The sequence below is a fragment of the Poecilia latipinna genome, unplaced genomic scaffold, assembly GCF_001443285.1.
Source record: "Poecilia latipinna isolate Pla-1442-1.1 unplaced genomic scaffold, P_latipinna-1.0 Scaffold115, whole genome shotgun sequence".
In the NCBI taxonomy this organism is placed as follows: Eukaryota; Metazoa; Chordata; class Actinopteri; order Cyprinodontiformes; family Poeciliidae; genus Poecilia; species Poecilia latipinna.
This window is the reverse complement of record NW_015112731.1, coordinates 87,097-111,125: the sequence shown is the minus strand read 5'-3', so window position 1 is coordinate 111,125 and position 24,029 is coordinate 87,097. Positions and strand designations below refer to the sequence as shown.

Below are 24,029 nucleotides of genomic sequence, written 5' to 3'. Positions count from 1 at the left end.
TCACTTCTTTTTTTCTGCCTTTTTTCCCTTGCGGTGGGATGGGGGGCGGGGGGGGGGGGGGGGGGGGGGGTACTTCCAGTGCTTGTCTTTTGTCTTTGTACGATCAAGTGCTGTTACATAAATCGAAATTGGCAAAAATCGATATTGGTCGTTCAAGCTTTACGAAAACCCAAGATCTGGCTGCAAAATTGGAACGGTGTAGAGGAGGGAAAAAGATGACACATTTGTGTGTCGTACATTTTTCACCCAGATAAAGTACAGTCACGTATCTGTAGCTCAGCTGTTGAACAGAGGCCAGAATCCAATTTAAGGGAAACATGAAAAATCACCGCAAAGTGGAATTAGAACTGAAATCCTTCATCAGGCGCGACTACACAGGCCACTTCATGAAACTTTTTTTTTTCTTTTATCAGCAGTTGATTTAAAAGGATTCTGTCGGTGTAAGTAACTGCATTGCTGATATTTCACTGCGTCTGGAGATTGTTGTTGTTTTAATGGACAGAGAAAATCTACACATGCACAGATTGAAACCCTCCCAGTGGTTTGCTGCAGTAGCTGAATAATTTTGCTACCACATGAAAACAGGTTAAACCCATGGTTGCTGTACGCAGCTTTTTAGTGGCTTTCATCTTGGTGTTGCTTTCATTTGCCATTCTTTGCTCAGCGGTGCACATTTTCTCTGCAAGTCTTTGACATTAGCACACTGCTTGTTATCTTGACGTCCACACCAGTGCAAATTTATGATCCAACACAACAAAATGAATCCTGCGCTCTTTCTAAAGTGTCGGATAGTAGGATCTTATCTGATGCAATCTCATTCCAGTACCCTTCTTTCATTCCCTATTGTCTTGCTCTTTGTACCCTGTCCTTCCACTTTGCCTACCTCTTTTTCAATCTTCTGTTTTCACTTCCTCTGTTAACAATCTTTTACTTTAGAACACAGTTGTTCTCCTAAGTATAACGTTGTTACTTAAATAAAAGCCCGAGTTTGACTAAAAACCTTGGCTCTTTTTAAAAAGGATCTTTGTAGACTGGCAACAAAGCTGGAAAGGCAAAATGGAATGGTTTAAAAATTAAATGCTCAACAAGTAGAATTTCAAATTAAGTGTTTTCTGGTTAAATTAAGTACATAAACAAATTAATTTGTGATCAGTTTTAAGCATGTTTTTTTATTTGATCTACACCCGTTTAGTTTAAGTTGGATAATGCATATCCTCCAGAGGAGATACCCCTTTATATTTTTTATTACAGTGTAAGAAGTCTTAATGCTACAGGCTAAATGTACTGACTTCAACATCCTATTTTAGAAGGACAGTGACAAGCTTGTTAATTAATTTTTTTGCCAATTTGCCATTTACAAAAAGGTCCGACATACTGACACAGTTTTAGCATACTGGAAGGTTGCAGAGTTCTGTTCATCTTTAAGAAAATGCCACCCATTTGAACAGATCCTCATTTGATTCAAATATAAATAACTGGAAACAAGGGCATTCCTCTGAAGTAAGCCTTTGAAATGAACAGCATCACATTTAAAGCGATGCTTTTTTGGTTTTAACTTGAGGTTCTCGCAAAGTTTGTTAGCAGGTGAAGAAGCACCTGTGGTGGATAGTTGTTGTTTACAAAAATTTTATTTTCTGAAGGTTTAAACATCCCTTTTAGGGATTATGTAATCAGAGACTAGCACTCATTTTACATATTGGAGGTGGAAGGCAGTACACCACCAGTGACCAGGACCACATAATCTAAAAGCATGATTGGTGCAACTGCATTGATGCAGTTTCTTGTTAAGTCATTTTCCTGTTTTAAATAATACTCAAGGTTTTCTTTTTCTTTTGCTTGTTTTTATAACTGTAGATTTGTAACTTTATAATCACCAATATGCCTACACCCAGATGCTGTGTATCTTACAAAAACAAAGTCCCAGAATGCTTTCTGTAACCTCTAAAGTTACTATGCTAATGCCACAGAGGCTTTTATTGTCCTCCCTTACTTACTTTGTACTTTAAGCATAAGAGCAGCGATTTCTTGTCAGAACATTGTTCACAAGCTTCCCCCGTCTTTCATGTGCTTTTCTTTTAAATAATATTTTGTGGTGCGACGGACACAACAGCAAGTCGTCTGGCGGTGCAGTATGTACAAACATCTTTGGCAATGCTGTGCCTGTGATCATGATTTCTCTCCAGGACATAAATCTCAACAAATGCAGTGAAATTAATGGCCAGTGGCTTCAATTTTTCTTTCTTTCCTGTGCACAAATATGTGTGCAGGCTTTGACTGTGAGTGTTGCTGCACGCACAAAAATGTCATCATACCAGACTCCCCCTGTTCTGTGATTTCCATGGACTTGATTTACTACACACACATGCGCGCTCGCCTCTCGGACTCTGCCATTGGATGGAATCATAAAACTGAGGCTCCATCGTCTCAGGCTGCTAAGAAAACACAGGGATGTTTTTCACCCACCAAAAGGGCAATAAACTCTGTCTCACAGGGAGTAACACACTTGAGTGGTTCTCCTCAGAGCAGAAATAGGTCACTCAACCCACCTGCAATTCAGTCTCAGTTTTTGCTTTAGAATCTGTTTGCGTTTGACCACAACATAACCAAGTTTTTGGCGTAGACTAAAGCCTGAGCAACACTGGGATGGTAGCCAGCAGTATACTGACATTTTTTATTTCTTTAGCTCGATTGACCTCAGTAATAACAAATCATTCCACAGTCCGGGTGTTGAATATGAATATTTGCATTAATTTCCGAGCAGTGAAAGTTAGAGGCACGAAAAAGCATGAATCTCTATCAACTAATTACATCCATAATACACCAACATCATCTTTATCACTGATATTAAACCCGTCGTGTTATTATTAAAAGGTATACTTAATTCACATTTTGAGTGAAGTTGTACTCCTAAGAGTTTTTGTTTTGGCTTGCCTGTGAGGAACCATCCATGTTTTGCTGGTTTTCCTTCACCTTTCTTCCTGCTTCCTGTATGTCGAGATTAGGACCAACCATGTCTTTGGCCACAACTCATGTTGAGTCACAACAAAAAACACTCAGAGCGTCTTCTGTTCCAGTATCACACAGACTAGTGTGATTACATAAATTCCAGTCTTTGCACTGTTAATCTAATCTAAACCTAGACTGCTTTAATAGTCTGAGCAACAAGAAGTGCATTATGCGCCAATCTACTGAACAAAGGTTTCTGTACAACCAAGACTTCAAAAAGTTTTAGTTAAAAAAACTTTTGAAGCGTACAGGTTTAAACTATTTTAGAGAGATGGAGTAATTGCAAGTGAAGCTACAGTTTTCTCCATCTGTATGCAGAATTGAAATATATCCAATCTCTCCCACTTATTGCTGCATACTGCTGTTCAACTGGCTGAAAGACAGCAGATACTTTTCACTTTCAGTCATAAGAAATAATAACTTGGCTGTTCTGAAATAATTTTGATTGATTGATTTTGAACAGTCAAATAATGCCAACCATCACTTTTATAAAGGTGTTGCTGATTTAAAAAGTACCTTTGGCAAAGCAATGAAAGGAAATGAAAGGAAACTACCTCAACCATTAAAAACCCACCGGTCGCCTTGTTTTTACAGAGTTCAAGCAGTATGAGCAGTTTCAGCCCAAATTACACAAAAACTTGCACAAAGCAGAGGATAGCAAATCAGGATTGCAATCCAGCATATTTGCTTTCAGCCTTTCCTTAATTCTAATGCATGTGAAAGTAAATCATTCCAGATACATCACTTGAAAGGAATAGGTGTTTTGAAATGCAACATTTAAACATGACCCTGCTTCCACAATAGTAAGTCGTGCCTGGTTGCAAAGCTCGCATGTCTCTATTTTCATATTTTTCACAACTGCCAAATTGGTGCGAGCTAAAAAAGAAAATTCACAAAAAACACTCAGAAATCAGCACGATGCCTTCCATTAACCGTCTCTTCTCATGAATGCACTTCCACACACTTGTAAGCATAATGTAGACAATGTTGGTGTAACCACTCTGTTAAATGAAGAGAACCTTGTGATGCATTGTAACAGGTTGTCAGCGTGGTTAAAATTTGGTTGATAAATGACTCGAGCGTTTGAGAACACTGCCTCGTAGTCCAGGCTATTTTAATGGAATTTGATTAGAGCTGTCCCATGGACTGCAGTGCGTAGTAATTAACGTTGAAAAAAATCTAATTAACAGATTGCATCAAAATAAATGGGTTTCAAAATGTTCGCTCTGAGTTACTAAATGAGCTTCTGCTTTAAACTGAATGGAATAGCAAGGATGCTGTTTGCTCTTCCTGCTGGTTCTGAAAGCAGGACACATTCACATGGTCGCAGCGCATTGTCCCCACAGTTCCATTTACTCTAACCTCTTGATCCTCCCACCCTCTCTACTGCTTTATTTGCCAGTCTCCCTTACTCAAGTGCCCCCAGTTGTCCAGTCTATTTCATGTATCAGCACTTCCTATCTGCTGCACTCCACCCCCAAATCACACTCCTGGTGGTGCAGTCCAGGCCATTCACCAATCATGCAAAAGCCACAGCGGGTAATCTATATATCCCCCCTTCCATCTGTAGCTGGCACTCTTGCATCACATTTTCTCTGCTCAGTCCTTCTCCAAGTTCCTCTTGCTGTCTTTCACTCTCTTGAGACCGCTTTTATTTTTCTCCATTCTACTACCTTGTTTTATTTTTTCATTTAATGTAAACTTTTTTTATTCTGCCTTTGTTTTCATGTTTATTTTTCATTTTCCTATAGTGAGCATGTCTTGCATTACACAATACATCACTTCCTGCTAAAACTATGACATTTTCAGGCACACTGTCCAGCTCTACTTCATTTCTTTACTGGGGTCATCATTTTTCCTGTTGTGCTCATCTATTTGTATTATTTCTTTTACCATTCATCTAATTTGTCTTTCATTTTTATGTTTTGGATTGAATTTCTCTTTAGTATAACTTTTGAGAAATCTGTGAATCCCAAACTACAGCCTCACATTGCCCCCCTCCCCCAGCAGGCCCTCTCTCCCTCTTCTCTGGAGCTTTGTGAGCTGTGGTTAAATTCGTCCATCTTGCCGTGCTTCCTCTTTCCAATGGCTTCATGATTGCTAATGAAACACACAGACAGAAAACATGATGTGGGGGAGGAAGGGACGGAGAAGAGTGTTTCCCATGGAGACGGGGGGCTCCACAGGCTGGCAAAGCTGATTGGCTGATTGATGACCCTGTAGCGATTTTGACCGATTGGGATGTCAGAGCCTTTTATAGCACAGCACAGCTTAAATGTGTGACCAGATAGCACAACACGGTTCGCTCCTTGCTTTAACTTGCTAAACCTCAGAGAATGCAGTACAGCATCGATAAGCTTAGGATAAAAATTTCAAGATAGACCTTGGATGTGTTCACACAGTTTGAAAGCTTCATATACATTTAGAAATGTTTTGATTCCTGTTTGAGAAAATGACCTCATGTTGGATAAAATAGAGAACACTTAGCTGCTTTTTATCAAAGCACTCGTGAATGCAATTTCAGAGTGTTTAGCAAGTGTTGCTACAGCCTGAAATGGACATAACAATAATATATATTTACTTGAATTATATTATAATTTATTCCCAGTGCTCCCTTATGAGTCAATTTAAACTTCAAATGTCCTCTTGACTAAGGATTTTCATTCAGCTTACAATTTTACTAATAGTTCAATTAAAACACACCTGGATAAATGCAAACTTACAAGTCAGTGACCTCAGATTTACCACATTTTTGCAATCTAAAATATACTTTTTGCAACAAGGTGTTTTCTTTTTAGTAGATTTATCATCAAAGTTTAAAAACTAAAATAATTGTTTTATTCATTTTATAAGAGATAAAGGATCCTGCTTTTCTACATCAATCTTTTGGTGTTTTAACATTGTATGTCTTCTTGATTTATATATGATTAAGATAAAACAAAATCTAAATTTTACAATGTTCTCCATGGATCTTATTTATTTTTTCCCAACCTGTAGTTTTCAACTCTCTACTTACTTTTATTTTGCCATTTAAGTTTTTAGACAGATGGGAACAGATGTTCCCATTTTTCAGCCTCCCTCTGCATATTGATTTGTTTTTATCTGCTTATGCTGATTTTGTCTTAAGTTTTATTTTTGTAATTTCATAGGTGAGTCCTATGTTTTTGGCCTCATGTAAATAAAATAAAAAATTGAGACAGATTCTAATGCCTTTTATTGCATTTGGAAGTGCTTTTTACAGCCATCTCTCAACTTGCAAAATTAGTCAGACTGCACTGAGGGGTACGCGTTTTATCAAAGGCAGACTACTATTCTTTGATAAGATTTTTATCGCTATAGAGATTATGAAACTAGAATGTCTTATTTTGCTGTTTAATGTTACCTGATCTGCTTCAACATTTTCTTCAAAATGTAATTTAAAACTGTTCCTATTATTTAGCAAAACCAGAAAGAAAAAAATCAATATTAAACAGTAACAGCTTTTCAAATGAGCTATTCCTAGTCTCATGAGACAATATTTTCATTTAATCGGTTAGGTAAAGGTAGAACAAGAAGCACATTTAGACACCTGAATGCATCTGTCTCCACAGAAAAACCCTCTGTGACTGAAGGCCCAACATCTGGAAATCTCATGGGTAACTGCATGTTGGCAAGGTGCTCCAAACAGTCATAAAATAAATCTATTTAATGAATTACTCTTTTCGCTTACTCGATAAGTGTGAGCACTTTGTTTTGCATAAAATGAATCGGGTAACACGTTGGGCTTGCAAACTTTAGTCATACAGTGAGTGCCCCAGTTAAAATAAGATTGCTGTAATCATCTTCAAACCTCTTAATCTCTACAACCATCACTGATTGTGTGAAATCCAAACCCTTTTTACATGTAGCCAATAATGAAAGCTGTGGAAAGTTTGGAAAAAAAGAAATGCTCCATTCACTTCTGTACTGTGATTCATTATACCAGAGTTATTCAGCACACTTAGGGTTAAAGTATAGCTGCAGCGTCTTACTGCAGTGTCTAAAGCATTTGGCTGATTGTTACAGTATATGGCAGGAGAAGAAGAGAAGGCGAATAAAACATCTCTCTCTAATGTTTTCTTTTTTTCTTCCAAAAAATCCTTTTTATTGCATTTATAACATTTGGCACAGTACAAATTCTTGGTGCTTTTACAAGATAAACCTGTAAAGATCGACACTGACCTTTATACGGTTTTTGTTAAAGAAAGTCTTCTCTGTATAAATAATCTTTCTTATCACGGCTTTCTCTCTAGCATGGTGTAAAAATCACACAGAATGCCCCATTTTAAAACAAGACTACCCTCATTTGTCAAACTTAAGACAGCATCTTAAACAACTCATTGTTTTAAATAGAAGTTACAAGTTAGAAAATAGTTTCAATTTCTTTTTGATATATGTTTCTCTATCACCAACCCATGGTAGCTTCAGTTTGTCCATATATATATTTATTTATAAGCATGTACAACAATAAATCGTCAGTCTTTTAAAGTTTGCACTCTGTACAAAAAGTAGTTCCTGTTCTTTTTTTGTGCATTCTATTGCATGACTTAAATGATGAAAAGAAAAAAAGGGCAAAGTGGAACAGGGTGGTTGGGACCTTGGGACATAGTTAAAGGAGTGAAAGCCTTTAGGGCAGGGAGATTTTTAAATCTGAGTCTCCTGTACCTTCTCCTTGGTATGAGTTTTTATGACATAGGGCTCAGCCATTGCTGTGATGACGCTAGGTAGGGTTCGAGGCAAAGAGTTCCCAACATTATTGTCTGTCCATTTAGCCCCTTGACCAGATGGTTTATAGGTGTTGTATTTGGGCTTTAGAGTGCTGTAGTCCACCTTATGGGGGCTGTAGTCCATTTTATGAGGACTATAATCAAGTTTAGGTCTCTGATTGTGAGGACTGAAGTCAGACTTGAAGGCGCTGTAATCCACTTTGTGGGGGCTGAAATCGGACTTGAAGGCGCTGTAATCGGGTGCAGTCTTGTGGGGGGTATAATGTTCCTTTGTTTTGTAGGTAATGTCCGTTTTCTGTCTCTGTGAATTGTAGTCCATTTTGGGTTTAGGCTGAGTGCTATAATCAGGTTTGAATGGGCTATAATCAGGTTTGGACCTTGGGTGGGTACCAAAGTCATGCTTAAATGGACTGTATTCCACTTTAGACTTATTTTGCGTGTTGTAGTCAGATTTTAAGGGACTATAGTCATGTTTGGATTTTGGTTGGGTGCTGTAGTCTCGTTTGAATGGGCTAAAGTCAGATCTTTGCCTTGGATGAGTGCTGTAATCTGCTTTGAATGGACTGTAATCTGTTTTAACTTTTGGGTGAGTGCCAAAATCAGGTTTAAATGGACTGTATTCCGATTTAGTTTTGTGAGAGTTGTAGTCCTGTCTAAATGGGCTGCAGTCTGGCTTTGTTCTGTGAAGGCTGAAATCTGGTGTTGATTTGTGCATGTTGTAATCTGCAATGGTTTTGTGGCTGCTGAAGTCCATGTTTGGCTTGTATGTTGTGTATTCAGCTTTGGGAGTGTGTAGAGTAAAATCCGGTTGGGGTTTATATTCAGCCTTGGGTTTATGAAAGCTATAGTCTGCCTTGTGGCTGATAAAATCCAACTTCTGTATGCTGTTGTGGTCTCGGATTTCAGGCAACGTGAGTGATGACTCTTGAGCTGCAGATGCTGGTGGTGGAAGGTCCTCCTCATCCACCTGGATAATCTCAACTGTACGGGCAGCTGCCACTGTGCTTCTCTGCTGGTGGCGCTTTCTCAATTTATAAAAGGCAATTAGCATGACAGCAGCCAGCAGTGTCACTGCCACAAAGCAGCCTATTATGATTTTAGTGGTCTTCATCACTTCATCCAGGCTAGGCCCAGACTTGCCTGGTTTGCCATTGGCACCTCTCAGTCCTGGTAACGCAGATGTTTTAACTGCATTTGCTGCACTGTCAGTATTTTGCAACAGCACTGTTGGTGTTGAGATGAAGACTGGCTGAAAGACTGAAGGAGATGCAGTTGTAGTAGTTGTCCCGAGGCCTGCTCCTCCTCCAGCAACTCCAACACCCACAGCAGCTGTAGTTGTAGTAGTTTTGGGTTTGGGCATCTCAGTGGTTGGACCAAGTACCTCCACAGTCACTGTTGTAAAGTAACTCAAGTTCGATGTGTTTAGCTCTGCTGCACTCACATTGAGGTATGCTGATGCATTGGAGTTCCCAGCTGCATTAGACACCATACAGGTATAAGTGCCAGTGTCTGATGCAAGAACATTTGAGAAATTAAGGGTACCATCATTGAGGATTGATATTCTCGGGTGACCAGAGGCATGTGTCAGGATAGTCCCATTAGGTAGAAGCCAGCGCACTGAAGACATTGGGGCTGTTCTGCAACGAAGTTCAGCCACTCTTCCTGCTGAGATGTTTAAGTCCCGTGGGGCATCAGCAATGAATGGCGCAGAACACTGGATTGCAGCCCCTTCACCTCTGTCTACATCAACTAACTGTCGTCCTCTCATGATGGCCGGTGAGTGACAACGTCCACAGCAAGTTGAGTTAGTTGGGATGTACTCTCTTAGCCACTGTGCCAACCACACAGCCTCACAGCCACAGTTCCAAGGATTATGGTGGAGGTGAAGTTCTACCAGGTACTTGAGCGGGGGAAACAGGTCGTGTGGCACAGCACTTAGATTATTATGGGCCAGATTTAGTTCCACCAGTGAAGATAGGCCATCAAAAGCATTGCGCTCTATTACAGTGATTTGTGAGTTCATCACCCATAGCTTTTTGAGGGAGCGCAGACCTCTGAAGGAACCTGGTTTTATCACTGGAAACAGATTTTCTGAAATCTCCAGTTCCTCCAAACCCTTTAGGGGACTGAGGTTTGGCATATCACCCCTTATGTTGCACATTCCCAGGTTCAGGTACTTGAGGTTTTGTAGCCCCTCAAAAGCTCCTTCTGAGATGTATTCCAGTTTCCTTAACTCTCCCAGGTCCAGTCGCATGAGTGAGGGTACCCGGTTGAAGGCGTAGGAAGGAATACTCTCAATTGGGTTGTTTCTTAGCCATAGTTCTCTTAGTTTAGACAGGTACTCGAAGGCTCCACTTGGCACCACTGTCAACCGGTTGTCAAACAGCTCCAATGTGTTGAGGCTGGTCAGTCCATTAAACGCGCCCACCTCAATCTGCCGTATGGCATTTCGCCCGAGCTGGAGCACCTCAAGGTGGTGCAGATGGCGGAACGAGTCAGCCTGCACCGCCTCAATGGCGTTTTCCATTAGATTGAGGTGTCGCGTGTTGGCAGGAATTCCAGGGGGCACGCGTGTCAGGCCCCGCCGGGTGCACACCACTTTCCCCTGCTGATTACTGCAGGAACACTGGGGTGGACAGCCCTGGGGTCCTAAAGAGACCGCCGCCCCCGCCAAGGCCAGGGAGGCGCTGCTCCACGCTCGCGCCATCAGGAAGACTATACAGAGCAGGGCGGCTTTCCTGGCACGTTGCGCAGCTACCCGCCCCAGGAGACTCATGATGTGGCACATTCATAATTCAGCATCATCTGGGGGGGAGGATGGGGATGTTTGGGGCAGGTGTTTGGTGGGGTTGAGGACAAGAATAGTAGCTGGATGGCTGGTGGTATTGATGAGGGGATCAGAGTAAAATAAAAGGAATAGGGAAAGAGTAGGATAAGGGAGGAGGACGTGCGCGTCCTCACTTATGTAGTTCTTATGTTTCCATAAATTGTCAGGGACAGAAGGACAAGTGGAGAGGGGGAGGGCTGGCTTTTCTGAAACATGTGTATGAGAAGGACATATTGGTAAATTAGGCAATCAAGAATAGTACTACAATACAGAGGGGAGAAGAGGGTGTTACAGATTGATGCAAAAAGGGGTTGAAACACTAGACACCTACCTCAAGTTATTATTACAGGTCCTTGAACTGAGATATATAGCTTCCCTCCTTTTTGCAATCAGACACAGCTGTGGTTTTCGGATCAGATGTATTTATATCCAAGAGCAGCAAAGAAAACCTTCATTTGCCCTGTCAAAATAGATGTCAGTGCCAAAGAGCTTAACCAAGATGAGCCCTTTTGTAAATCCATACATCCAAAGAGAAAGGTTCGAAGGCCTTTTTGTGAGTGTTTTTTTTTTTCTTCTCCTTTTTCTGTACTGATGAGGAAAAACAGTAAAAAGACCGTAAGAAGGAATCCAGTCAAGCTCCCAAAGCAGCGGTGCTCCCTTGCTTGCTTCTTGCTGTCGGCTCCTCTTCTCTCGCTTGTCCTTGGAATCCGACAGTTGATTCCCCTGCTGTACACCTTACCCAAGTCTCCATCGTACAGGCAGCCACTGGAACACACGTGTAATCTTTTTCTGCCCAAGGCAAAAAAAAAAAGGAAAAAAAAAAGAGAGCGAAGCAGTGAATGGAGATGGGTTGAAGAATTCCCCAGTCCTGTACAGTGTTCTTTTTGCCTTTTGTTTGGCAATTTAAAAGGAAGCTATAGAGTAAAAATAAAAGCAGACATTCTGCCCTCGGTGTATTCCTTTTTTTTTTTTTTTTTCTTTTTTTTTCACTTTTTAGGAGTCAATCAGTTGGTCGATTAGTCAGTCCTCATAGCCCTTCTTCCTTTCTTTCACTCCTGTTTCTTTAAAATTGTCGCGTCGTGTCCACTTGATTTTTAATTTTGCTTTCCTCAGAACGCTTGGCACAGGTTGAAAAAGCTAGGCGACGCGCACTGCCTTCATTAGCTTCTTAGTCCTCTTAACTAGCCACACGCTCCAGCCTCGACAGCCGCGGATGCGACAGCAGCAGTTGCAAACGAACACACACCATCCCTGCGAACCACACAGCAGCAGTAGCGAGCACACACAGCAGCAGCTGCCGCCTGCCTCCCGTGTACTTCCCAATAATCCGTCAATTTCTTCAGAAGGAGAATGGGGGTGGGGGATGGAAGGGGGTGCCCAGAGAAGTGGGGGTATCGAAGCGCAGTTGATGGAGGTGGGTTAGAGGGAGAATGGATGGTGCAGTTTTTTTCACCCCCCACCCCCTCCTCTCTCCGCTTTGTTTCTTCTTGTTTCCAGTTGTCTTTAATTCCCCACTCCTCCTTTTCTGGTGGTTTTCAGCATCCCCTTGTCAATGCAGCATCTAACTGGGGAAAGGAGCAAGGCAGAGGAGGCAAGCGCCGGGCAAGCGCGGCTTACAGGCGTGACGTTAACAGCAGCGTCGTTGTGGAAAGGATCCGTTGTAGCAGCAAAAGAGAGAGTGTGCCGTCTCTCTTGCTCACTTGCTCTCTCCCTCTCTCTCTCTCCCTCCTGCTCTCTGCAGTGTCCTGAGGTAGTTGGGTGAGCTCAAAGCACTCAGACCTTTTTAGAAATACACTTCTTCAAGAACCAGTTTGCTTCTCCTGTCCTCTCCCTTTTTTTTAAATTCCAAGTCTCTTATTCTGTGTGGTTTCTGGGGCTTTTTGGGCTCAAAGGGATTGACAGGTTGTCCAAGCAAAAGGCAGAGATGGACGGTGGTATTCCCACAGCAACCAGCTTTTAACCCTCTCACTCCCATCAAGAGTCCTACTTTTTCAATTGGCAAATCTTTCCAGCATTGCTGTGCTGGCATATCAGGTGGATGAAGAGTCGTTAAATTTGTCCTTTTTTGTTCACCTTATTTTTTTTTTTTTTTTTTTTGCTCTCTTTCTTGAATTGATTTTTATTTTACTTTATCTATTTTGCATTCTTCTTTGGTGGAAAATAGTGCAACATGAATGGACTCCTGGCGCCTTCTGCTTGGAGCAGTGCTTTGGTTTGATGCAGTGTGTTATGTGCGTTAACTTCCCCCACTCACTCCACCCCCTTTTCACTCTTTCCTCCCCTGCTCACTCTCTGTCCGTCACTGTGTCACCCTGTTCACCCGACTTCTTTTGATTGCTTTCTGTGTCCATACAGCAAGGTTAATATGCATGTATGTAAGCTGTGATTTGCACTAATTTTCTTTTAATTCTTGGGAATACTTTGTTTTTTTTCCTCCTCCTTCTTTAGAACGGCGAATGGAAAGTTTGGGGTTTTTTGTTGACGAGGTACCTACACAGTCTGGAAAGCTTTACTTTTTTTTTTTTTTTTTTTTTTGTTTTTCCAAGATTGAAAAAGTACGGAAAAGCATTTGTATCCCCTGCCATTTCTAACCATCTTTTTAATGACATAATTTCTTTCACCTGTCTGCCATGCATACTTCCTGTCTTCTTTGAAACTTTTCTTCCTTCCTAAAGATCTGTGTGGGTTCCTTATTTAAGACCTGACCACTGTCAGGTTGGTTATTTACCATAAAACTTTGTTTCTTATAAGTAAGAAACTCCAAGGTGTGGACACAAAGATTAGGTGTCTTAGCAGTTCTCTGTCCATTTCTTGAAGCAAAACTTTCAATAAATTCTCTGCATACAATGTAAAGTGTGCTGTGCTACATAGTGCCATCCTCTTTCAATTATGAATGTCTTCAAACATTGTTAGAGCCCTCTAACCAGGCAGGCCATAACCCTTGATTTGAACACAAACTGTCGCTCCAGGAAGCACATACCCATAAAGGTCATGTTAAAGAAGGGGAAACGGGGGGAAAAAGACATGTTTTACCTCCTTACGGAAGAAGAGGCAAAACAAGAGCACCCTATTGTCCCATCATCCCTCAGTCTGAGATGATTTGTACGAGCCTCGTTTCCATTAAACTAGGTAGCAGTATTGGTAATTGATGGCTGGTCAAGCTACCTTTGATGACGCTTGCAGTTGTTTGTGTCTGAGCCATAAACTGAGAGAGAGAGAGAGAGAGAGAGAGAGAGAGAGAGAGAGAGAGAGATGCACGTTGAAGGAGGAGAGAAAGCACGCCAGCTAGTAAAGGTCACACTGCCTGTAGTGCAGTACGTTATTCCCACTGGCACAGGAGTATAAAGCCAACTCCTATATTATACACAGACACACATATATACGTATACGCACACACACGCGCATACACACAGACTTTCTCCTTGAGTTAACAGCTGTTGAATACGAAAAGGCTTCAATGAAGCACATGTAACAGTGAGGTGGCAGCCACAGAAGTATGAGAGTTTTTCCTGTTATGAAAGAAATGTTTTTTTCCTCCTTGCCTTTCCACATGGATCCAGCAGCCATAAGGAGGGCATATCGATTTAGCACTAGGTGGGCAACTCATTTTTACCCTTTAGACAAATTTGGCTCCGTTATCATTTAACATGATGATCTAGATGTGGCTATCACTGTGTTCTGTTCTGCTTTTCTCTAGTGTTCTATTGTCTTAACTCTAGATGCTTACAGTTGAGTTCTACTGGAGTTATGTAAATGAAAAGGTTTTCTGTCGCTCTTCAAGTGGATTATCTTCAGACTCTACCTTTCCAGAAACATTCTTTCTAATTATCTCAGTAGAGACTATCTGATGTTGATTTCTTCCCCTTTTACAGCTGCTTTATGAACATTTGGATTAATCTTAGTAAATTTGAATAAATTACATAATTAGGAAATTAAAGGTTAGTATTTATTCATTTCACTTTTGTCATCCAGTTTGTCCTGTTATTCAGAAATTCATGGATGAATTTCCAGTTCACACACTGCTGAGACACTTCCCCTCTTGAAGAAAAGTATCCCCATTGCATGATGCCTTCACCGCCATATCTCAGAAACGTAGTTAATGTTATTTTGTGTTGATTTATCAAATATTAAAGATTATTGATCATTATGATTACCTCATAAAATTGACATGGTTGCATCACAAGTGATTAATGAAGCAGTAGAGATGCAAGATTATTATTTTTTTTTGTTCCTTCCATTCACCTCTTGATTTTTGTATGTACTGTTAATCTTAACTACATTTAGGTTTTGCCACTCTGAACTCTTCTAAATCGAATAATGTTGTGCCCAAACCTAATCTAAATCTGATCCTTAACAATTAATATAAATATGAACTACTATGGGTGCACTGATAAATTGGCCCTGACTTCCTTAATTCTGTGCGACTTGCGATCAATCAATACTTGCATGTGAAACATATCTTATTCAGCAGTCTTATCTACCCTGTGCTGTCCCCATTTTCTCTGCCGTGATGTCTATATGTACAAAGTTAACAATAGTCACCCCACTGTTGCCAGCTTAGCTTGTAGCTACATTTATCTATTTTTCAGGCAAAAATATCAGAATCCGCAAAAATGAAGGAAATTCATTAAAGTACAAAAAAGTCGTAAACCGTTTTCTTTTAAAAATGCCTTCTTGAAGTTCAAATTATGCTGTTATATCTGTGGTCATTAAAATGCAAGTCAAAAAGTGTGTCCATATGTTCAATGTAAGATGCATTTGAGAAAAGTTATCCGGACCCATTTTCTGATTTCATGTCGGATCAGTGAAATGCTTGCGCTGTCATGCCAGCTCAGTCCGCCTGCTGTTCGAGGCATACCCTCTGTTTATCACCCGAGGCTCAACAGAGCTAACCCTTGTACCAGTCAGACTGCATGGTACTAAGTGTTCTTAGGGGTTCTAAACGACCTACTTTGTTGTGGCCTGTCCACCAGCTATGCAAGGAGTATATGCAGTCAGTACTGAACCCATCCCCTAGGGTGAGTGCTAGCAAATCTGGGCTGCAGCCAATCACATGTAGGTCAACAGCCTGTGTCTGTTAGCATGCGCTTGCATGTTTGTATCGGTAGTTCCCTTTGGATGAATGGTCTGCAGTGTGGCATGCAGAAATAACAGCCGGATTAAAAGCGATGTCTAGCGATAGAACTAATGATATACAGTCAACAGGATTAAGGATTAGCAGTACAGGCATAATGATGACGTGGTTATTCGTATGGATATGCAGGAAAGATCCATTTTAGCGAAGCACAGAACGAGATGGACTTCTAGTTGGTGTGAAACAAATGTCAACAGGTCACCAAGCATGTCCTTCAATGATTCATAAATGATTTTAGGACGAGACGTTAAGTGTTGCAAAGATTCAAGTCAAAGTTCCCAACAACCCAAAATCAGTTTTGTAAAGAATATATATATATATTTAATTTCAATTGGACACCTAAAACTTTCATGTTAAAAATAAAAAGCAAACAAAAATAAGTCAACTATTGAATTATTTTGATTTCCCAGAATTAATTTGAGATTACATTCAGCACTCTCACCCAGACACACAATCACCTACATGGGGAAGGTCTAAACAGCTTTGTTGGGGATTTTCTTACTTCTCCCCCTCATTTTTATTACTCTTCCTCCCCCCCCACTTACAAACACACGCATATATAAATCTAATGCAGCAAATCAAAGGATTATAATAGGGTGTATTAGTGGCTTCCATCTGGCAAAATTGGATGAGTTTGCATTTCCTCCTGATACCTTTACTGGATTTGACCTTGTCTGGTCTCCACTCCACACATACTTACACTGATAACTATCCGCAGCACTGCACACAGAACACAGAATTATCTTTTCAGATAATGCAGTTAGGAAACAGATTTCCTTGGACTATGGGGGTTAAGCGGGTTAGGCTTTGCTTTTCATCTTTTCATTTGGTTTTTAATCTACTAACAAAACTATGAGTGACCGTACCTTTACATTTTATCACCCTGAACGTGCTGTGACCTCTAAAGAATGCAAAAAAATGTGATATGATCTGCACAGATCTGGCACCACTCCAGTATAGAAATAACCCAGATTATTGTTTAATCCCTTGAAGTTCTCTCAAGCCCTCTGGGGGTCTTTCAAGTTTTTTCATAGCAGTATTTGTTGTTCTTTTTATGTACAGAAAGAAACTAGTTTTTAAAATGCATCTATTTCCAAATTCATTTGTGAAAAGCTTCTTGAATGGCGCCTGCTAAGATTTTTATTGTATGTACTTGCCGAATAAAATACCTGTCTCAATGTTGACTATTTTTCTTTAGCCTTTTTCTTCCTTTCCCCTCATCTTGCTTTCTTTTCTCAGCTTCTGCTTTAATTCCTTTTTCCCCCACATCGTTAACTCCCTCATCCTGCATAAATACATACACGTGACCTGAGTAGCTACTCTCAAACGAGCGAAATGTCAGATCATGACAACAAAAGGCACACAAAAGATGAACACTTTTGCTCCTTTTCCACTCTTTACCCTGCTTTATTCAACCTTTGAGCTAAGCTAGCAGCCATTGTCTTGAGACTAATGGGCTTCATTATGATGAGCTCTGTTCATAGTGGCTGCCAGAATGGGGGGATTAGCCCTAGTGCTGTTAGTGGAAAGCAGAGGACAGATATAATAAGGTTAGCACTGTTGACCCAGTCAGCACATTCAGTGTAAACCAAATCAGTTCAATTCAGTTTGTTTTTATTTATTTATTTATTTATTTGAAATAGAATCAGCTCCCAGCAGATACCATCTCAAGGCACTTTGCAAGACTGGTTCAATTGAGATCTACAAATATCAAATTAAATCAAATACAATTCAGTCAGACGGATCCAGTTGCATCCATTTCATTATATTGGTCATAACATGATAAACTAACATTTAGTTTCTATTGCATTTGGGAGGGAAAAAAATCCATCTGCACAAGCCCAGCCACACACTGGGCTAGTAACTGCAGTAATCCATTTTTCCAAGTAATTACATGGTGACGGTATAAAGGAGCAACTCTCTTTTTAACAAAGTTTTTACTAGCGTTGCACTGAGAAGTAGCTTGTATATTGAGTGCAGCAGATGCACTGTTCCACCAGTTGTTTGCTAAATGCTTCTGGCTAGTCTGAAGGAGCTGAATGGGGAAGACGTGGGCGAATGGTGCTTTGTAATGCAGAAGTTCAGAAGCTGGGAAACAGCAACTCCGAATAAGAGCTTCGTCTCAAAGGCCGCGCTCAGTCCCACCATGTGTTTTTGCAAAACACGTCCCACCACATGGGACCTGTTGCCACGGGAGATTAAAGGATTTCTCACTCATCATCATGTTATGATGTGGGAATAACATAATATCCCTTCAAAGTTGATTACCCATTTGATCATAAGAGGAAGCTTCTGATGCACCCAAGGATAACTTAAAGACCTCAAAAGTCATTCCTTTGGCATCAAGTTTTAAATTGTTTCAAATGCAGCAAGATCAGAGCGGTATTTATTTATTTATTTATTTTTTTTATTCTGTCTGCTGTTTGAACTTCCTCAATTTTTCTTTGTAATAACAATTTCTGGAGCTCTTTTTCTTTTCTTTTTTTTTCTTGACACTTGGGATTTAGGAAACCTAACTCAGTGTGTCAGCCAGCACAGCATCAAATGTTCGGAGCTGCTGTACCTGCAGTCTCCAACAATACTTTGACCAGCTGTTCACCCAAGCAGGTAGCACACAAGGCAGGAAGGGGGGGAGGTGAAAAATGTGAGGAGGGGGCGGTGGGGGCACCTGAGTGGACATTGACGTTTTTGCTAAACGACCATGAAAAATCTAGAAGGCCGAGTTAATGTAAGAAAGAGCTAAGAGGAATGGAAATGGATCAAAGGGGAAAAAAGGGTACACCCCCCACTGTGTCGCTACACTACATGCGCACAAACCTCGCCATCTGAATTCTGGCCCCTTCGACCTTGCTTATGTGTTTTCTGTAGAAATGCAATCAGGGATTTCCCCCGGAGGTAGACTGTGGCCGGGGACCAGCAGAGTCCCCGCTATGAAAGGAGGGGTCAAAACAGCAGCAGGCAGCACTTTCTAAATTGAAGTCAATAACACAACAGGCCATTCTATCAGAGCCGGTCCTCCCACACAGCCTGCTTACAGTCGCTGAGGACAGAAGTGTAGAATGTTGATTGAGTTCTCCAAAGCAACCCTACGCGTGGCAACATGTGTTTGTGTAGGTGAACCCATGAGGAAAAAGGCGTCGGTGATGAAAGGTGTGGGTAGAAACTTTCTCGTACCTTTTTTCTTTTTTTTTTAATGACTTAAAGAAATAAAAATAATTGCTTCCTCTGCAAGAACAATCCAGTGCTAAGGAATTGATCTGATATGAATTACTCTCAATTAGAAAATCTGCGGAGATTGTGATTACAATCCTGACCAAACGCTGAGCCTACACATAAAAGTGATTATTTTCCCACATCTTGCTGTTGTATGAAATCTTGCTAATGCAGGCATATTTGAGACACATGCACACGCAGCCTTATTTTGCTGTTAATCCCTTTCCGCATGTTAGCACTTCTACATAGCTTAGGGGGATTAAAAAGGGGTATGGTTGGCCTTCTCTGAGCACGTCTAAAAAAATAAAAAATAAAAGGAGGAAAATTAGTGACTGGCAGGCAGACATCCGGCTGACACGGCAGGCCGTGTGTGTCGATGCACGTGCGGTAAGCTGACATACTTTTGCATCTAATGATAACTACGTAATGATTACTGGGACATCTGCACGGCATCAAAGAGGCACGGCTCGTTTGAGAGCTTGCACTTTTTGCTTGCATTTGCTGAGCTGAACGTTTAAAAAGTTGATCGACTGCAGTTTTAATACCCCGGTTTCCCAGCAGTGTGCTGATCTGCTTAGATTTGTTGTTTGTTTTTGTTTTTTTTTTCTTTTTATCGACTATTTTATGATCAAACCCTAGATTTCATTTTCTAGGATGGAAAACTTTTAATGGCTTGTGGTATAAAAACAACTTTTTTTGTGTTTTTCAAAGAAAATAATCATCCGTGAGGAATTTATAGGGGAAGGATGTTTATACCCACTTGTCGAGCTTTTAGGATGTTTATGTGGATCTTTGATAAGTCATTGCAAGATGAATAGATCCATGTAGCTCACAGGCCACTGCCTCCTACCCGTCATACTACTGCTCTTTCCCTGTATCCTGTCAATTCCCTCACTGATGGCATCAGTCTAGGTCACTTGCACCCTAGTTGTGTTTATTGGTGTGTGGCCCAGTTATTTTTTTTCAATAAGTCCCCATTCCCCCCCCTCGCCCCGCACGCACACGGCACACAGAGGACTGGCTTGACACATGGATGAACAGTGGTAATTTCCCTAGGCAGACATTGATTTCACTTTCATTAAACTGCCTTGCTTGACATCCTGATGAAAATCATAATTTTGACTCGAAACCTATCCCTTTATTTCTCTGACTTATTCACCTTATTTTTTATCTAAAGTGACTGCACAATAACGGCTTATGGGCCAACCAAATTTCAGAAAGCTGTGGGAGAATTGATTTTGACAACAAACGGCATTGATTAAAGTTGATGCTGTCACACTCGCAGCACTGCAGCAAGTTTTCACTGTTTTAACTTTATTTAATGAGTGGAAGTGTCTATGAGCCTTTCGCTCCATCTTTGTTGTTCATTATCTTCTGTCATTTGTCTTATCCGTTAAAACAGAACTTTCAAACCATAACATGAACTGACGTTTTAAATTAAGTTACATTATTTTGACACCAGAATCTAATGAATGACTCATTACCAGGTCTCTGCAGGACTTGGTGACACACTGAGGAGGTAATTCAGCCCATTGGAGCAGGAATACATTCAAAAGTTGCAAGACAGATTGTCAATTTTGAGAACTCTGTGGAGGCTTTGTATTGAGCACTCGATTTGTACATGGATGTCAGAAATTCCTTCAAATAATCAAATCAAATTCAGAGTAAAGTTAGAAAGACAGAGGATCTAAACCCACCGTGAGGTTAATATCCAATAAGGTTGCCATAAATAAAAGATGGCAAAGTAGAATCAAATTTTTACACTTCTGTAGGTTTCTGTTGCATTAAATCAGAGCCACAAAGTTATCAAAAATGTGCAATTAATACTTCAGAAATGATGTTGGAGAAAAATCTTACTGCCTTTTACAGCCGTGGTGCAGCAGTGTTGGTCTTATTTATTTTTCAGACTTTTGGTTGGGTATTGCTCAGTGGTACGGTGCAAAGAATATCCCTAAAAACTAACAAAGCCCCTGATAAACACTGCTTTGAGTTTTCTTTTTTTTTAGAAAATTGAGATCTGCGCTTCTCTGCCGCCTACAGGTTATGGTTACCTCTGAAAGAACAGGCACACAATGACTGAGTGGAAGTGGCGTGAAGAAGTAATAAGTGGCTGTGATTCTATTGTGAAACGAATGTAGTCCATATAGTGTTGTGGAAAAAAATGCCTTTTTCAAGGAAATGTTTTCAAGTTATTTGCAAAAATGGTTGTTTTGTATGCATTCGTTTGGTTTAACTGTGAAACATTGTCAAGAGCTGTATTGTTTGGGTGAATTTGTTGAAATGTGCTAAAAACGTACCAAACAGACATCAACCAAGTTTGACTTGGTTTAAGGAATTATATTTGCATAACTCTGAACAACACAACTTTGCTTCTGTTTATAATTACATTGAAATACGTTGTGGTCTTCATATGGCCTTTGTGTTGTTCAGCAGTAAAAATGTACAATATTGCTTAGTCTAAGCCATGCAGGGAGCTAGAGGGGGAAAAAATAAACTGCAACATGGACTTTGACTGATTCACTACCTTGACTCATCACTCTCTATTAAACTAAATCAATCTAGATGTTGAAGACGGCAAACAAGTCGGCTTCTGGGAAAATGGTGTTACTGTCAATTTAAAAGACTTTGATACAGATGACCACTTTAGTCCTGCAGTGCCTTAACCCAAAAGCAAAAATGAAATGTAACTTTAATATTTCTGCTGGCTCTCTTCTCTACTCCTGTGCTCAGACTCTGGCCACAACCTGTCCCCTTCAGCTCTGTCATGTTCCTGCACTCTTAGGAGGCAGGAAATGGAACTGCGTGAACTGTCATTTATGACAAGTTTTGGCCTTTGTGCTAGCAGCTCACTGTTGCAATATTAATCCTGATATCTTAGTCTTGTTTTCCACCATTCTTCTGGCGTAATTGTTTGTTCCCCGAATTTTCACATACATACATTCTTGAGATAAAACTTTTACTTGTTACTTGACTGTCTTTTAATGGCTCTGTTCTTGGCCTGGTCTTATTTGTGCTTTATATTAATAGTTATCTGCACAAATGCTGATGTCTTAATTTATGCAGGTGGCAGTGATTTCTTGTCTAAGAAGCATCTCTGACTACTGTATCTGCTCTGAATCAAGGTCGTTAATGATGTTTGTGAACAATTTCATTCTCAGAATATTAAACAGATCAGACGGTATTTAACTGTTGAATGGTAAGATTAAATGTTTTTTATACCTTGTCATTCAGAAATCAACAAGTTTGACACCTGCTTTAAGAGTCATGATAATCTACAATGCAAATGTTAATATCTGAAAAAACATCAAGTGTTTTTATTTTTTATTTTTATTAAATTAAGTTGCCCCACAAGCCAGCCTGGTACTACAGAATGACATATGCTTGTTTGATAAATCTGACTCTTAAACATCTTAACATGTTCTAATCGAGCTTCCCATTTCGACAGAGCTCCCTCTCATTAAAGTGTGCACATAAAGGTCGTCTTTTTCGACCACGAGCAGGTGCAAGAGTGGCCGTATTCTCATTTATTTGGCACACATTGCTCCTCTTAATCTCTGTGAAAGTCTGTGGTCAACTGTGTCAGAATTAAATTTGCCCCGTGAATGATCATTTCTAGTCCAGCAGTGGACTAACTGCATAGCTCCTAAGTTGCAATGATTTGATCTAATCAGTTCCCCCATCGTATCTTTCTCGCACACAATCACACGAAACCCTCTGCAGATCCCATCTCATTTGTTGATCATCGCTGGCCATTTAAATGTGATTGTGTGCGAGCCAAGGTTGAATTAGATTGCCCAAAGTGAAGCATGACAATACAGCGATTTGTCTCGAGAGGGTTTTACCCTGCTTGTCGCTAAATAGGGTCAAAGCATTTTCTATTATATAATCTCTCGCTACCTGTTGGCAAGAGGCATTATTAGCTGGCTCGATGTCTTCCCTAAGCGCCCACACAGGTGTCTTAAACAGAATGTTTCACCCAAACTGAGCCTATTGTTTTATGTTATCCCTTTAGAAAATAAATGTAGAACAAGAATAAAAGAAGTAAGATTGATCCTTCTGTCAAACTCTTGGCAGCCGCCTGCCTATTATGACGAGGCTTTTCCTGTACTTTATAGCGGCTGAGTAGTTCTTTAGTAGCTCTAATCCACCACTTGCTCTCAAACTCCAACCTCTACCTAAAAAACTCTCCAACCAGCCTTGCAGCTGTGCATGGCATCTCGTTTTGACAGGCACCCAGAAATTGACAAAAAGCCATGTTGAAAAATGCATCTGTCTCTTCTTTTCCTCTCCTTTTCTCTCGTTCTAGCTCTTTGTCAGCACAGCTAGGGTCTGGGAGGACAGAAATGGTTTTTTGAGTGACGCAAGCTGGCAGAGCCATTTGGCGTGTCAACTAGTGAAAGCTTCGAGAGAAGGAGGTGGAGACAAATGATGATTGTCCTATGCCCTCACTCGCATTTCCTCGCCATCTCTTCTCCCGGCGGTCATAGAGCTCTGGTAATGTCGCCAAAATCCAAGAGGGTGTAAATTTTATTGTATTTTTTTTTATCAGTGCTGTGCAAGATATTTACTGCTTAAATCCAATTCCCTCCCAATTAATGCATTAAAAATCATCTCTAAGATCAAACGTTTTCATTAAGACATTACTTGTAAATTAAGTTTCTAAGTTGGAATTGAAGTAGGAATAGTAGCTAGTCGTATTCGAATCTTCTTTGTCTGGCTGTTGCCTTATCTAAAAATGTTCCTCTCTACTACAGCGGTGCTGTTAGTTTAGTAGCACAACCCTGGTCATTTATTAGCATATGCAGTGGGTGTGTCGTCTAAAGATTTGCTGTTGAATATTTGCAGAAAAATACCCGTAGATATGTCATAACATTTCACAAGAATTTGAATTTATAAATCTGGAACAAGTACTCTCAGGAAATGCCATTTAGTGAAATTTGTGTTTGAGAACTTTTAAAATAAAGGTTTGCACAGTATTTTTCAATTTAGCAGGGAATAAAAAAAAGCTCACACAGATATTTTCTTTTACACTTTTTTTTTTCTTTTTTTTTTTTTTTTTTTTTTTTTAAAATTTTTGAGGTTTTTGTTTTTAAGAAAAATTTTT

General features: G+C 40.3%; 2 protein-coding genes across 2 annotated transcripts in view; one reads left to right on the top strand and one right to left on the bottom strand.

Annotated features, from left to right (window-relative positions):
• The window catches only part of snd1 (staphylococcal nuclease and tudor domain containing 1), a 190,478-nt gene that overhangs the window by 81,782 nt on the left and 84,667 nt on the right, over nucleotides 1-24,029 (top strand). The window lies entirely within an intron of this gene.
• On the bottom strand, nucleotides 7,546-12,278 carry lrrc4.1 (leucine rich repeat containing 4.1). Its single transcript, XM_015028138.1, has 2 exons — nucleotides 10,910-12,278; nucleotides 7,546-10,784 (listed from the first exon to the last, which is right to left on the bottom strand). The coding sequence occupies exon 2, from the start codon at nucleotides 10,537-10,539 to the stop codon at nucleotides 7,669-7,671; it is 2,871 nt and encodes a 956-aa protein (XP_014883624.1). The 5' UTR covers nucleotides 10,540-10,784; nucleotides 10,910-12,278; the 3' UTR covers nucleotides 7,546-7,668.